The following is a 14,366-nucleotide window of genomic DNA, read 5'->3' as shown; positions in this document are numbered from 1 at the left end:
GCCTAAATTCTTTTGTTTGTCTAATGTATCTCTTCACTGCCTTCTTAACATCTAAAGTATGTCATTTTTTTTCCTCCATAAGATGTTCTGGTTTTGGGCAGAAATTAGGTAAGTGCTGAAAATGTCCCTTATTGATAATGCACTTTGGGAGAAAGGTAAGATCTAACATAAATGTAAGCTGGTCTTGGTCAAAACTGCATAATTTTTATTTATAGATAATGCTGACAGTTCTGATACTTATCTTGTAACTGTATTTGCAACAAGAAATGTGACCTTAAATGATAGCAGCCTCAAAGATGAATCCTTTATCTGCTCAAATGGTGCCTTAGTTAACACATTCAACATCAAATTGATACCCCAAGATGGAAACCTATATACAGTTGGGAGCACCATAAGAGCAGCACCTTTCATGAACCTTCTAATATGCAGGTGTGTTGACAGTGCACCACCTTCTCCACCGTCTGTTGCTAAAGCAGCCACCTGTCTTTTAAAGGTATGTGGTCTTAAACCTCTGCTTATACTGTCCTGCAAAAAAGCAAGCACATCACTTACTTGTACACATTGTACGCCAACACTATTCAACAAACACCATGAACTGAAAGACTTCCATGTCATGTCATAAATTCTAGTCACTGAATCTTTCCTGAATGCTAATAATGTGTCCAACACCTGCTCTGAATGACCTCCCTGACTTAAAAAATTCCTCTCATTGTCCACAAGGCTAGTTTTAGCCAGCCCAGATCACAATAAAAAATCAGACTTTGATGCAACAATCTTACCTTCTCAGTAACTGCCAAGGATTTTTGAAAGACCTCTGAAGAAGAGTCCAAAACCAAGGACAAAGTGGCCAATATGATGCTATTAATACCACCATAGCCTTTTCTATTTGAACCTTGGATATCACTTTCTGAATGATTACTAATGGCAGAAATGCATACAGTATTCCTGGGAGGCCATGTTTTATTGAAAAATATCTATTTAACGTTGCACCCTAAAAGCTCACATGGCTTGGAGGCTATGCTAAAATCCTTCTCCCTGATATACTATTTTTCTATCTAACTATTTTCTCTATTGGAGAAGATTCAATTATGTTCTTCAGCCTGAAGTGTCTAGTCCAGGAAAAGGTTTACTTCACCAGCTTTTCAATGAAATAAGATGAGAATATGTGTTTTGTGTTTACTTGGATGTAAATATATGAATACTGTACAAACAAATAAATGAATTTCCATGCTCTATTTGAGATAAACTGTGCAATGTAATGTAATATCTATAGATATCACTATGAATTAAAAGAATAAATAGTAGAACGAGGTTAAGAAGAGGTATAGTTCAGTATGATCATAAAATGTACCAAATGAGCATGGAAATAAATTGATTATCTAAACCAAAAGAAAAACTCAGTCATACAAAAGTAAAACATTTATTCTGTGTTGTTAGAAATAAAACATAACTCCAAATTTTAGTGCTAGACTAATTGTGACTCCACATACTTTCAAACTTGCCTTATTAGCCAGGAAATACAGATCTGCTTTTTCAGCAAAAAGCGCCTTGTGTTACAATTGATTTACTAAGTTTGCTGACATTGTCTATTGCACACTAGAAATATTTTACATCATCATCTCATAGGAATTGCCCCCACAAATAAGGAATGGAGGGGCAATAAAACTATGTTTTCCCCTCCAGATAATCTAGGCAGAAGACATCTATCTTGTCTTCAAAACAGCAGCAGCAAAACATTTTAAATTCTGATTTCAGCCACTCCTACGATGGTCCTAATTACAGATGAAAAAAGTGAGTAACATTCTGAGTACATAGTACTACAGTAAAATAAATCTTCATACTGCAAGCTGCTATAATTTACAATAGAAAATTTACAGAAACTCTCATGGGCCATTCTTTTACTGAACCACAGAAATAAAATCAAGTCTTGAAAATGATTCATCATTTGCTTTGATTTACAGAAAAAATGTTAAATAGATTGTGACAAAAATATTGTTAATTCTAAAGATCATTATGTACACACATGTATATATACAGACACAAAATGTGAAATACTCAAAATACTTTGATCCTGAATGTGTATTGTATGGAAATGTTCCACTGATTTCAGTGAGTCATTTCCATAAATCTTGAACAGAAAACAAAGTCAAAAGGTCTTCTCAGTTTGGTTTCTTTTTAACTGCTTAGATTTAAACAAACAGCAACTAATGTGACACGAGCTTATTCATACATGATAATCTCTCAAACAGTAAATCACTTCTGAGTCAGCCTTTCTATTCATTGCTATTTGTCTTAAATATAACATAGCCTTTTCAGTTGTTTGTTGAAGGAACAAAATGATATGTCAAAGGAAATCTATAAACAGCCTTTCAGTGAAGAGCATCATGTTTTCCCATGTCTTACAGGTAATCAGTAAGACTTTAAGGCTGTCCTGATAAATGGTTATTTTTCATTTATGCCTTGTTATTTTACACAAAAAAATCCATACACCTACATTGTGCTCAGAATGTCATAAAGGTGTTATTCATCATTGTCTGGAAAGAAGAAAAATTTAAAAATAGTTAATATATTGAAGTAAACAGTTTACTAAGCATAACTACTTTAACTACAACTTTTAATAATTTATTGTGTATAAATCGTATTGATCACTGTTAAGAGAGCTGTAGTTATGCTATACAGTGGATCCTTGGTATCTAATGGGATTTGGATCCTGGAGCCCCAGGGATACAAAAAATTCATGGCTGCTGAAGTCTCACTATATAGAATGTCATAGAATAATAGTGTCCCTAATTTTAAAAAGCAAACTCAAAGGTGTTCTTTTTAAATTAATCTTTAGAATATTTTCAAGCTGTGGATTGTTTAATATGTGAAAGCAGAATCCATGGATATGGAGTGCCAGCTGTACAAGTTCACATCTTTCTCTCCTTTGCTCCTGCAAAGTTAGTCATGTTACTGTGAAACTAATGATTATGATTTATTTAAATTGGGAGTTCAAAATCAGTATGTATAAACCCAAGCTACAGTAAGTATAAACCTGCAAATTAATGTTGATCAAAAGATGAGGTCAACAGTTAGGAAGTACAGTGGTTCTTTGCTGTCAGTGGGAGATCTGCTCTGGACCCTCTGCAGATAGCAAAACATGTGGGACCTCAAGTTCCATTGTTTTCATGAGTGCACACACATGTGTGCGCGAACACATGCAGCACACCCATTTAAAAAGCTGGAGCTTATCTGTGGATGGCAAGCCTGCAGTCGGTATGGGCATGCTGTACAAACAAAGAAACAAACAAGCTTCATTTATATACTGCTTCATACTGCCTAAGCAGTGTCTAAGCGGTTTACAACTGTTAAGCTAATGTACTGCTTCAGTCCACTTGTCCAGATTACCTTCAGACCCAGACACTTAGGGTACTGGTATGGTACAATCTCTAAGAGACCATTCTCTCCACCTGTCTCAGTACCATTGAACACTCTCACTGCTATCCCCTTTTGGTCAGACATAAGCTTCCTCCACCCCAAGATATAAATCAGCCAATCTGAAAAATGACACAAAGAGACATCCAAGCACTGTCTTTGACTCTCCTTCAGGCAACAGTTTTGCTGCCACTGTATCACCAATGCCAAGGCTTTTTTCCCCACTGTATTCCATCAGAAGTCTACTATTTCACCAATGTAAATGCCTCCTTTCCATGATTAGCTTGAGAAATACCACTCTACCTGGGCCTATATCACTTCAGACTCCTGGGTCATGAATATTATCAAGAGATTATGCTATCAAATTCAAAGAGCATTTCCATACAGACATCAAAAAACCTACGGCTCCTTCCACCATGTAATTCCAAGAGGTGTATACTCTCTTGTCAAAAGGGGCCATCAAACATGTTCCAGTCATTCACTACCGTCCAAGTTTATTCTCTAAAACATACTTCATTGTCACTAAGAAGGAAGGAGGGGTGTGTGATCCATCTTAGAGCTTTGAGGTGTAAACTACATCAGCCCATGTTGCTTCTGAATGATGATTCAGCTTGATCCTTCCCTTGATACAGGAGGGTGAATGATTTGCCACTATGAACTTGAAAGATGCCTCCTTTCACATTTCAATTTGAGCATCTCATCGGAGATTCCTCTGCTTCACGGTGGGGAGATGGGTGTTCTAATTCTGGGTCCTACTCTTAGGTCTCAACAGAACACCTTCTGTTTTCACAAAAGCTATGGCAGTGGCAGCAGCTTTTATTTGGAAGCTAGGTGTCATCCTTTATCCTTATACTGTTGGCCATTTCTATCTGCAGCGATTCCATTCTGGACCCCCCTGCAGATGGCAAATTGCACAGGACCCCAAGTCTCATTCAGAATGGAGACATGACATGCATGCGGCTGTGCCAGCACCCTGGCCATGCCAATGTTATGGCTCTGTCCACACACTGCCACTCAGGAGAACACAGTGGGGACATCTGTGGATGTTCCAATCTTTGGATGGCAAGCTTGCAGATAGGAAGAATCAACAGGTTTGTTGTACCTCCTTCCAAAAACAATTCTTGGCAGACACAGAAATGGTCCTGGATCTTCTCCACCATCTTGGACTGATGTTGAACCAACACAAAATTCACTTAATGCTCACATAGCAGATATTCATCAGGGCAATCTTGGATCTGAGGTTTCAAGCAGCTTTTCTCCCTGACAATGCTTTGAGGTGCTCTGCCAGTATGTCCTCTGATGTCTCCACCACACACAACTCACAGCCAGGCAGGTAAATACCACCCTGGGGTTTATGGCATCAATCATGTCAGTCACACATCACACCTGTCTCTAAATGTGGCCTCTCCAGTTCATCATAAATAAATAAATAATATAAATAAAAAATTATTTATATCCCGCCCCTTTGAGGTCAATCGGGGCAGCTAACAGTAATAAAATACAATACATTATGCATCAAAATCTACTTCCCTCCCCCCCTTAAAAAGTTATTAAATCAATTATAATTAAAATCAACAAAACAACATCAACAGATACACATTATTACAAAATAAAACAAGACAAAACAGTAAACTGTGGTAGCATTCTACTTAAATTTCCAGGGAGGACCTTGGGCTCTCATGAGAAGAGGGTTCCTGAGGCCGGGATTATCTATCCAAGAAAGGCCTGCCGGAAGAGATCCGTCTTGACAGCCTTTTTATAGCTGTCTAAAGATGTCAATTGACGGATCTCGTCGGGCAGGTCGTTCCATAATCTGGGGGCAACAACAGAAAAAGCCTTCTGGGAGGTAGCCAAAAGCCTAGATCTTTGAGGCTGCAGCAAATTGCTCCCAGAGGACCGGAGTGTGTGGGGAGGATTATATTGGAGGAGGCGGTCCCTGAGATAGTTTGGACCCAAGCAATTTAGGGCTTTAAAGGTGATAACCAACACCTTGTACTGGGCCTGGAAACTAATAGGCAGCAAGTGGAGGGACTTTAATACTGGAGTAATATGGTCCCTCCTCAATGTTCCTGACACTACTCTCACTCCCATGTTCTGTACTAATTGCAGTTTCTGAATCAAGCACAAGGGTAGCCCCATGCAGAGTGCATTACAGAAATCTAGATGTGAGGTTACCAGCACGTGTACAACAGTCTTGAGATCCCTTTCTTCCAGAAAAGGGTGCAGTTGGCGTATCAGCCGAAACTGATAACAGGCGCTCCTGACTGTCGCATTTACCTGATTTGTCATCAGGAGCAACGAGTCAAGGAGCACCCCCAGACTGCGAACACAGTCACTAGAGGAGAGTGCGACCCCATCCAGGACTAGAGGTTGCAACCCAATTCTTGGTTTCGGGGCTGCTACCGTGAGCACCTCCATCTTGTCCGGATTCAGTTTCAATCTGTTTTTCCTCATCCAGCTCATTACTGCCCGGAGACATTCATTGAGAGAGGAGATGCCATCAGAATTCAAGGCTGACGAACGAGACACGAAGAAATAGATCTGGGTGTCATCAGCATACTGATAACACCCAGCTCCATAACCCCGAATAATCTCACCCAGCGACTTCATATAGATGTTAAATAACATCGGGGACAGTATAGCACCCTGTGGAACCCCACAGGTGAGCTCCCTTTTACTGGAGCAGCTGTCCCCTAACAGCATCCTCTGGGACCTGCCTGAGAAGAAGGACTGGAACCACTGCAATGCAGTGCCTCCGATACCTAACCCCCTCAGGCAGTCCAAGAGGATGCCATGATCTATCGTGTCGAAAGCCGCTGAGAGGTCTAGGACCACCAACAGGGTCACACTACCCCTGTCAATGCTCAGATGCAGATCGTCAATCAAGGCAACCATGGCAGTCTCAACCCCAAAGCCTGTCCTGAAGCCAGTTTGAAATGAATCTAGATAATCAGTTTCATCCAAGACAGCTTGGAGTTGAAGAGCAACTGCCCTCTCGATCACCTTGCTCAAAAATGGTAGTAAAGAGACTGGCCTGTAATTATTCAAATCCAGGTGGTCAAGGGAAGGTTTTTTCAGAAGTGGCCTAACAGCCGCTTCCTTCAGACAAGATGGAATATGTCCTTCCCTGAAGGATGCATTGATGATATCCATAAGGAACTTCCTCAATGCATCCCTCCCTTGGACTGCCAACCATGATGGGCAAGGGTCGAGAGGGCAAGTTGTTTTCCTCACCCTACCAAGGAGCTTGTCCACGACATCGGTACTCAGATTGCAGCTGATCGTTAGCTTCTATCCATTCCAAGATGCCCCAAAGAAATGGCTGACCATCTTGAGGATGGTACATGACCTCTCCATTGGTAGCTGTCACCTTGCTATGTACAGGGCAGCATACTCTTTTCTCCTCTTCTACCCCAGGCTTCGGTCATGATAGATGCATCAATATTGGGATGAGTGAGGGGGCACATCTTGATAAACTGTTCACACAGTTCCCTTCACATAAGTGTTCTGAAACAGTTGGCCATAGGGAACATGTTCCATTTATTCAAGACACTGCTACAGGACAAGGTAGTAAGGATATAACTGGCTACATCATTGTCATGTACTCTCTGAACAAGCAGGGAGATACCTATTCCACCACTTTCCCTGGGTGTACACTGCGGTTCTGGGACTGCTTCACTGAAAAAGAGGCATTATGGTACTGATTGTTTGTTTCCCTGGAGAAAACAATACTCTAGCAGACACTTTGGGTAAGATGTCCAAGCACAGGTGGTGGCTCCATCACAAATACAGGATTCAGTTTTTCATCAGTGGGGTAAACCAGAGCTAATCTCTTCATGTGCAAGGAGAACATTCAATGCAAGCAGTACATTCTGAAGATGCACTGTGGGAGTGCAGGACACCCCAACTGTGTGATTCACAGAGAAGAACCAGAGAGATCTCTTCATGTTCAAGGAGAATACCCAATCCAAGCAGTACTGTTCCCAGACTTATCAAGGGTAGTTGCACAGAGATACCTTCCTGTATCACTGGAGAGGTCCTAAACAATATGTCTTTTTACCCTTCCCATTCCTCACATGGGCAATCTTCAAATTCCACCACGATAAGGCCATCTGCATTCTGATCACACTCTGGTGGCCCCAAGAGCTGCGGTTCACTCTGCTTCCCCATCCATCTTGGGAGGTTTACATTCAACTTTCACTCAGACCAAATCTCCTCACACTATACTGAGGCCAAGTCAGGCACCCAGACTTTGACACCCTGATGTTCACAGAGTGAAGGATCAAACCTTAGCTTCTTTGCTTGCTGGTGTACAGGAAATCATCGCCACCACCCATTATCCTTCAAACAGGTGTACATACTCCTACAAGTAGAGGAAGTTTTTGGATGAAGTTTCCTGCTGGTCCCTATAGATGGTTGTATTTGCATTTATGGAACTGATGGTTTTGGCAAGATTATACAGGGTTGGTGGAGGTGGGCGGAGCTACCACCAAAACTTTCTAGAAGGTTCTGAATGGTGCTTTGCACAGGTGCAGGATAATACATTGTATGAGTGCACAGTTGACCACTTATAGTTACAGGTATACAACTTGTCCTTACATCTGACATTTGTTGTTTTTATATGACTTCAAAGTCTTGGGGGCCAATGTAGCCACCAATGGCTGTCCACCTGTGCAGGTAGTTATAATCTGTTCTGTTAACTTGGAGGATGAATTTAGCAGTCTGGTTACAGATTTTTAAAAATTAAGAAAAAAATCTTACTTATGTATGCTACTGTCTTTAGTATCAATATTTTAAGAAAAACAAAAGTTGAGTAAATATAGGAAGTAACAATTACAGCAGAAACAAAAAGATGATCTATGAAAGAGCTGGCACAGCTAAGAAAACTGAGGTAACAAAAGGATAATTGTAGCTATTCAGTTTTCAGATAGCTTACCTTCCTGATAGGCTCCATCTGCCATTACCAAATGAAGGATTTTGGCATACTGATGCTTGTGTTCATTTCCTAAAATGTTTTGAACAATTGTTGAACATATATCAATGTTCTCGTCTTCATCTTCGTGTATAGCCTAAGAGAAAAGGCACTGAAATAAATAAATTATTTTAAGGAAACATTACAAAATCACAAAGAATACAATGCAACTCCTGCTCATTTATTTTACATGGTTGTTTTGCAAAGTGGTATCAAGACAAGAAATTAGATATATAAATACCAAATTAGTTTAAAACAAAATCTAAAATTCACCCTTTGCAATAATGGATCATTATTAATAGATTACAACTTCCCTTCTACTTTCTTCAGATAAAACATTCTACAAACCTTTATTTTCTCATAAACTTCAAGGAATTTTTCAAAGCCTATTTCTTGCTCCAGTTCACATCTTAGCTCTTCCAAATGACAAAAGATACTATCATACCCTTCACATTCACTAGCATTATCATTGTCACTGTTGTCTACAAAAGAAATAAACAGACATTTTAGCATTCCATCGCTTTTGTAATAACACACAATTTGCCTTCACTACTAATACATGCCCCTTTTACTACTGAGACAACTACTCAAATCTGAATCTGTAATACTAAAAATACTCAAGTCCATGGAGCACATTGTTTTTTTTTAACACACACACACGTCAAAATTATATTGGTATATATTGCAAGGAATTTTCAACTGGTCACAGATCTTTTTCTTGGAAAAACTACCCACAACTAATGCTGTGTGGTGCTAGGTTGCCAATAAAACAAAACTCCCCCCCCTTCCCTCTTGCAGGACATTGTGCTACTAAAACACTGGCTCTCAAGAATCCAGAGAAGGTTTGGGAGTGCAAATATGATTGTAGTAAGGCCTAGTGACTGATGAAAGTCATATCAGTTAGTAAAATCACCCCTTTGGATGATTCATATCAAGGGGGGGGGTCTATTCTGGACCCCCTTGCAGATGGCAAATTCCACAGGACCTCAAATCCTGTTCCCTTAATTGTGGTGCAACATGCGCACGACAGTGTTGGCAAGGCCATGGATAGGAAGGTTTGACTGTACATGCTGGAAGGCCCTGGTACCTGCTCATAGTTTAAAATGAAAGTATTTTTAATAACAATAAAAACTCAGTCCTCCTACTGCACATAGAGGTGTTTTTAGAAATAAAAAATGTCCAAGTAAGTATGTTGAATATGTTCAATTACAGAGATCCCATGCATGCACATAAACTTGTATGAAACATCTCTCAGAAAACACATACAAATCCAATGAAGAGAACCCCATCATCATGTGGAATATTTTTGATAACACAGTAACATGGGCATGTTAGCCCTATGACAGAATTTAAAAGCAGAGTATTTCTTTCAGTAAGAGCACACTACAAAGCAGTTATACTCAAGGCAGCTTCAATAAAAAGTGAGAAATCTCAGAAGTGTCACTACATACATGGAAGACTTTTATTTTATTTTATTTGTTTCTCCTGTAAAATTTGAAAACGCCCATAAGCTATTCAGACCACAGAGCAATTTCCAACACTCTGCATAAAGCTAGTATCCCACTGTATTCAGTGGGGAATTGTACAAAGGCACCCTCTGCCTGTAAAATGTTGCATTACATATGTGCAAAATTACTAAAAACAAATTATCCAGGAAGTTATAAAGTTCTATAGATATGATCGGTGTACAGCATGCTATGGTATGATCTACATTAGGAATGCTCATATCCACATATTATAATTCATATGTGAGTACACCAGTTGCTTTTTTTTAAATGGAGAGTTCATGGCAAATGTATCTTTATTAGCACTGTTTAGTTCTTAGTGCAACCAATGTTGATCAGAGCTTGTATTAAGTACTGTACTGTATTTTCTGGCGTATAAGACTACTTTTTAAGCCAGGAAAATCTTCACAAAAGTCGGGGGTCGTCTTATACGCTAGGTGTCATCTTATAGGGTGGGTGCTGAAACTTCCAAGCTGGACTGGAGAATCTGCGGTCGCCGCATATGGTAGGGGGAGCTCAAAATGGCCACGGCCACATCCCCTCCGTATGTGGCAACCATATGAAAGCAGGAAGGGAGGCGCTGTACAAGTACGGTAGAATAAAATCTTGGAGACAGGGAGGGCTGGGCAGGCAGGGAGAGCTGACCAATCCAAGCAGCCTTTGCATACAACAAGTTTTCCTGCTAAGTACCTGCATGTCATAAGCATTTGAATTAAAATTACCTTATTGAAATCAAATCTGATTTTTAAAATTTTTATTTGGTGTGCGTCGGAAGAGGGGTAGTCTTATACGGCGAGTATATCCCAAACTCTATATTTCAACTGGAAAAGTTGGGGGTCGTCTTATACGCCGGAAAATACGGTAAATCAGATTAAGATGTACTGCTTGTTGTTGTGTGCCTTGAAGTTGTTTCTGACTTATGGAGACCCTATCATGGGGTTTTCTTGGCACATTTTGTTCAGAGGAGGTTTGTCACTGCCTCCTCCTGAGGCTAACATTATGTGACTTGCCCAAGATCACCCAGTAGATTTTATGCCTGAGCAGAGAATCGAATCCTGGTCTCCAGAGTTGTAGTCTAAATTCAAACCATTTACGCTATGCTGGCAAGAAGTACAGCACCACATGTATAATTTGCTGAAGTTTTAGTAGTTTGCGTTTCAACACTGATTAATGTATCTGCAGCAAGCCAGCGTCCCTGTTTATATAATCTTAACTCTAACTCAAAATCTTTTAGAGCCCTCTTTCTGCAAAACAGAAGGTTTAGTCTGGATAGAGCTATACTGTACCTGAATGCCATTCCTCATTAAGGGCACTTTCACTACTAGGATTGTTGTCATCCTCATCCACCTCTGTACCATTTGCTAGGCATCCAGGTTTTAAAGTTGCTTCTTCCTCTTCACTGAATTCATCACCAGGCTGTTCTCTGAGTAACTGCTCCATTGAAGCTTGAAGTTCTTGCAAGTCTGTATCTGCTTCTCCGAACATACTTTAATACCAATTTTGGAAAAGGCCAAACAAAAACTGCACATCACATTTTAGCAATAGAAAAATCTGATGAGCAGGGTACAAACATTAGAATATTTCAAGGACTCAGCCACGTGTCATCCTAAAGTGTGGCTACTGGAGCAAAACCACTCCCTAGCAAGAGTTCTACATTAATGTGCAGATGAGCTATGGAATGCCAATATAACATACTAGATAACACGGGATCTAGGCTGGTGTGACCAGTGTTATGGTAGCAACTACCGTATATACTCGACTATAAGTCAACCTCATGTATAAGCGAGGGCAGGTCTGGGTGCCAAAATTATGGATTTTGATATGACTCTTGGATAGGTAGAGGGTACAATTTAGGGGCATATAACAAAGGATCTAAAGGATGAAGCAAAGCAAAACAATGTCAAATAACTTCCAAAATTTAAGCAGACTTAAATCTTTGTGCTCACTCTTAAGGCTGGATGGATGAGAAAGTAGAGGGGGTCAGTGCTTTCAGGGCAGATTATACTCTTGACTTCACCATGGGATGGTTCCTTCTTTTAAATAAGAGTTAAGATACAGTACTTACATTGACCCGTGGATAAGTCGACTCAGGTTTTTGGGGTCAATTTTTTACCTAAATTTCTAGACTTATACATGAGTATATACAGTATACTGCAAAAAGTAGCACATGTATTACACCTTAATTTCAAGAAAAATATGAGAAACTTCACAGTGGATTTCATTTATTTATGCCATTCATCTCTTTCCCTTTCAAGTCTACATGCCCAAACAGATGGGGCTCTTCCTTTTCTATAATATACAGACAGGAACAATGGTGTGGTATAAACTCTGTAAATCTAGTTTAATTGGATTTTCAATGTGTATTTATGGGCAATGGAAACAAAAGAGAAGTACAAGCTTTAACATGAGAACTGTAAGCAGACCAACACAATAATAATAATAGTAATAATAGTAATAATAATAATAATAATAATAATAATAATAATAATAAGTTTTATTTATATACCGCTATTCCAAAGATCATAGCGGTGAACAGCAAGTAAGCTAATTAGCAAGTAAGCTAATTACCAAAGAAGAGGAAATGAAAACCAATGCATGGTTCTTTGTCCCACTGCCAATGTACTATAACAAGGGAAATCTTATAAGAAAGTATTAGGGAGAAAAATATTGTTACTGGTAAAATGGATTAGCCGATGACTAACTGATGGTTTATAGGTTTCAAACGTGGAAAGTTCCAAAACCTATACACTTGAAATGCTGTTACTATTTGCAAGAGATGCTGGAGCAGATATTCTTTGGCCAAGAAGGTACAGGCATACCTCAGTTAACAAAGCCTCTGACAAAGAAACTCCTTTTTACAAAGTCTTTTTGTCCCTATCCAGACCCCACTTTCCCTCCATTTCTTCTTCTAGTTAGAAGGTTTTTTTTAGCAGCATCAGGACTGAGAGGATGTTGATAGAGGGCTGGAGAAATACAAACTTTTGATGTTGGGTTGCAGAAGCATGTCTAAAGTAAACAGTGTAATAAAGCTTGAGCTAGGAAAAAATGGGATTAAGTTCTAGCAGATCATGCTGTAGGTGTATGTGCCTGACTACAACAGGTAAGATAAATATAGCTGCCTTTGGAATCCCTTGCTAAACATGGGTGAAGAGCAAAATAGAGAAGAAAGAGGAGAGCAGATAAGCCTCAACAGATACCACCAGCATCTTTTTAAAAAGCAAGCATAGATTTATAAGTTTGGCAAACAAAATGGAAATTCTAAGAAAAGTAGAGGCTGGGGGGAAGAGCAATCCCTGGGTACATTTTTTATGAAGTATTCAAGTGGTTTCTAGATGACTCAAATGGTTTTGTTTACTTATGCAAGGCTTACCTGACCTGGTTGTTTCATTTATAGCAACCTATCCCTATTCTTTCCATGTTATTTCTACCTTTGGTACTGAAGTTTCTGTTAAAGAAGTAATTCCCAGGAACACATCTGCTTCATTAACTGAGGTATTCCTGTAGCTGTGAAAATTATTTCACTCAGTTTCTGAAAAAAGTAACCAATATGATGAAATAGTTATTCAGAAGTATCTCCAGACTTTAAGATAGGTTGTGGCCTTCCTAGAGGAAATAAAATAGAATGCTGCATTGTGAAAACAGTGAAAATGAAGAAACAAAAATTTGATGCATCTGTATCCCCTGTTTACAATAAGCAATACAGAAGGCATCTACTGGCAGGTCATTCTGAAATTAATAAATGTCTTCTGAAATTCAGTAATGTTGCAGAATGCTAAAACTGGTTCAAACGGCTGAATGGGAATGAGCTGATCACAGAAGTCTGGCAGAACACTGACTGCTTACTAGCTACAGAGAAGACACTCTGGGTACAGGTGCTTCTGTGTATGATAGGAATGAGGGCTACTGCACAGATTTGGGCAGTATTTCTCTGCCTGGTGCCCTCTAGATGTTTGTGAATTCTAATGCTCATCACCTTCAACCAGCATGGGTTGTATTCAAAAACACTAGAAAGCACTATCTTGAGTAAAATGGATTAAGGGAGTCCTCTACAGATTATGAAGATGTGCTGAAAGATTCCTCATCTTAGTCAGGGTGCATGGATACCTCATTATTCATAGATTGGTTGGTTATCCCATCTCCCTTGCCTCAATGGCTGGAGAAAAGTTATTTTCAAATTATAATATAATAATAACAACAATAATATTATGCTCACATGTCATCAGAATCAGAGTGTCCTCCTTTGACAGGCTCATCTTCCATATCATCTATTTCAAGATTCTCTTCATTCTGTACATCAGCAATACTGGGGACATCAACTAACGTTCTATATAGCTTGGAAAGATCTGGGAGTGAACAGGTCCTCAGCAACTGAAAAGAAATAGTCTGTTAAATGACCAGATCATAACAAGAAACAAAACCTCTCTAAAGTCTTAACCAAAAATTTAATGTATGAGAACTATAAATTTACCATAATA

At 39.3% G+C, this 14,366-nt stretch overlaps 1 protein-coding gene across 9 annotated transcripts in view; it reads right to left on the bottom strand.

The window, feature by feature from the left end:
* Positions 1-249: 249 nt before the first annotated feature.
* Positions 250-14,366, bottom strand: part of NEK1 (NIMA related kinase 1) — a 63,951-nt gene continuing 49,834 nt past the window's right edge. For 5 of the 9 annotated variants that reach the window (XM_042468451.1, XM_042468452.1, XM_042468457.1 and 2 more), the window contains 5 exons: positions 14,105-14,259; positions 11,178-11,377; positions 8,735-8,868; positions 8,351-8,483; positions 1,405-3,266 (listed from right to left, as the gene is read on the bottom strand). In XM_042468451.1, coding sequence (XP_042324385.1) covers positions 3,166-3,266; positions 8,351-8,483; positions 8,735-8,868; positions 11,178-11,377; positions 14,105-14,259 — 723 coding nt within the window. In that variant the 3' untranslated portion in view covers positions 1,405-3,165. Of the gene's footprint in view, positions 526-1,404; positions 3,267-8,350; positions 8,484-8,734; positions 8,869-11,177; positions 11,378-14,104; positions 14,260-14,366 lie in introns of those variants that run through there. The other 4 variants (XM_042468454.1, XR_006104073.1, XM_042468455.1 and 1 more) reach the window with 4 other exon arrangements.

This window comes from Sceloporus undulatus, chromosome 5 (assembly GCF_019175285.1).
Source record: "Sceloporus undulatus isolate JIND9_A2432 ecotype Alabama chromosome 5, SceUnd_v1.1, whole genome shotgun sequence".
In the NCBI taxonomy this organism is placed as follows: domain Eukaryota; kingdom Metazoa; phylum Chordata; class Lepidosauria; order Squamata; family Phrynosomatidae; genus Sceloporus; species Sceloporus undulatus.
The sequence above is the reverse complement of the archived record's forward strand: the minus strand, read 5'-3'. Positions and strand labels throughout refer to the sequence as shown.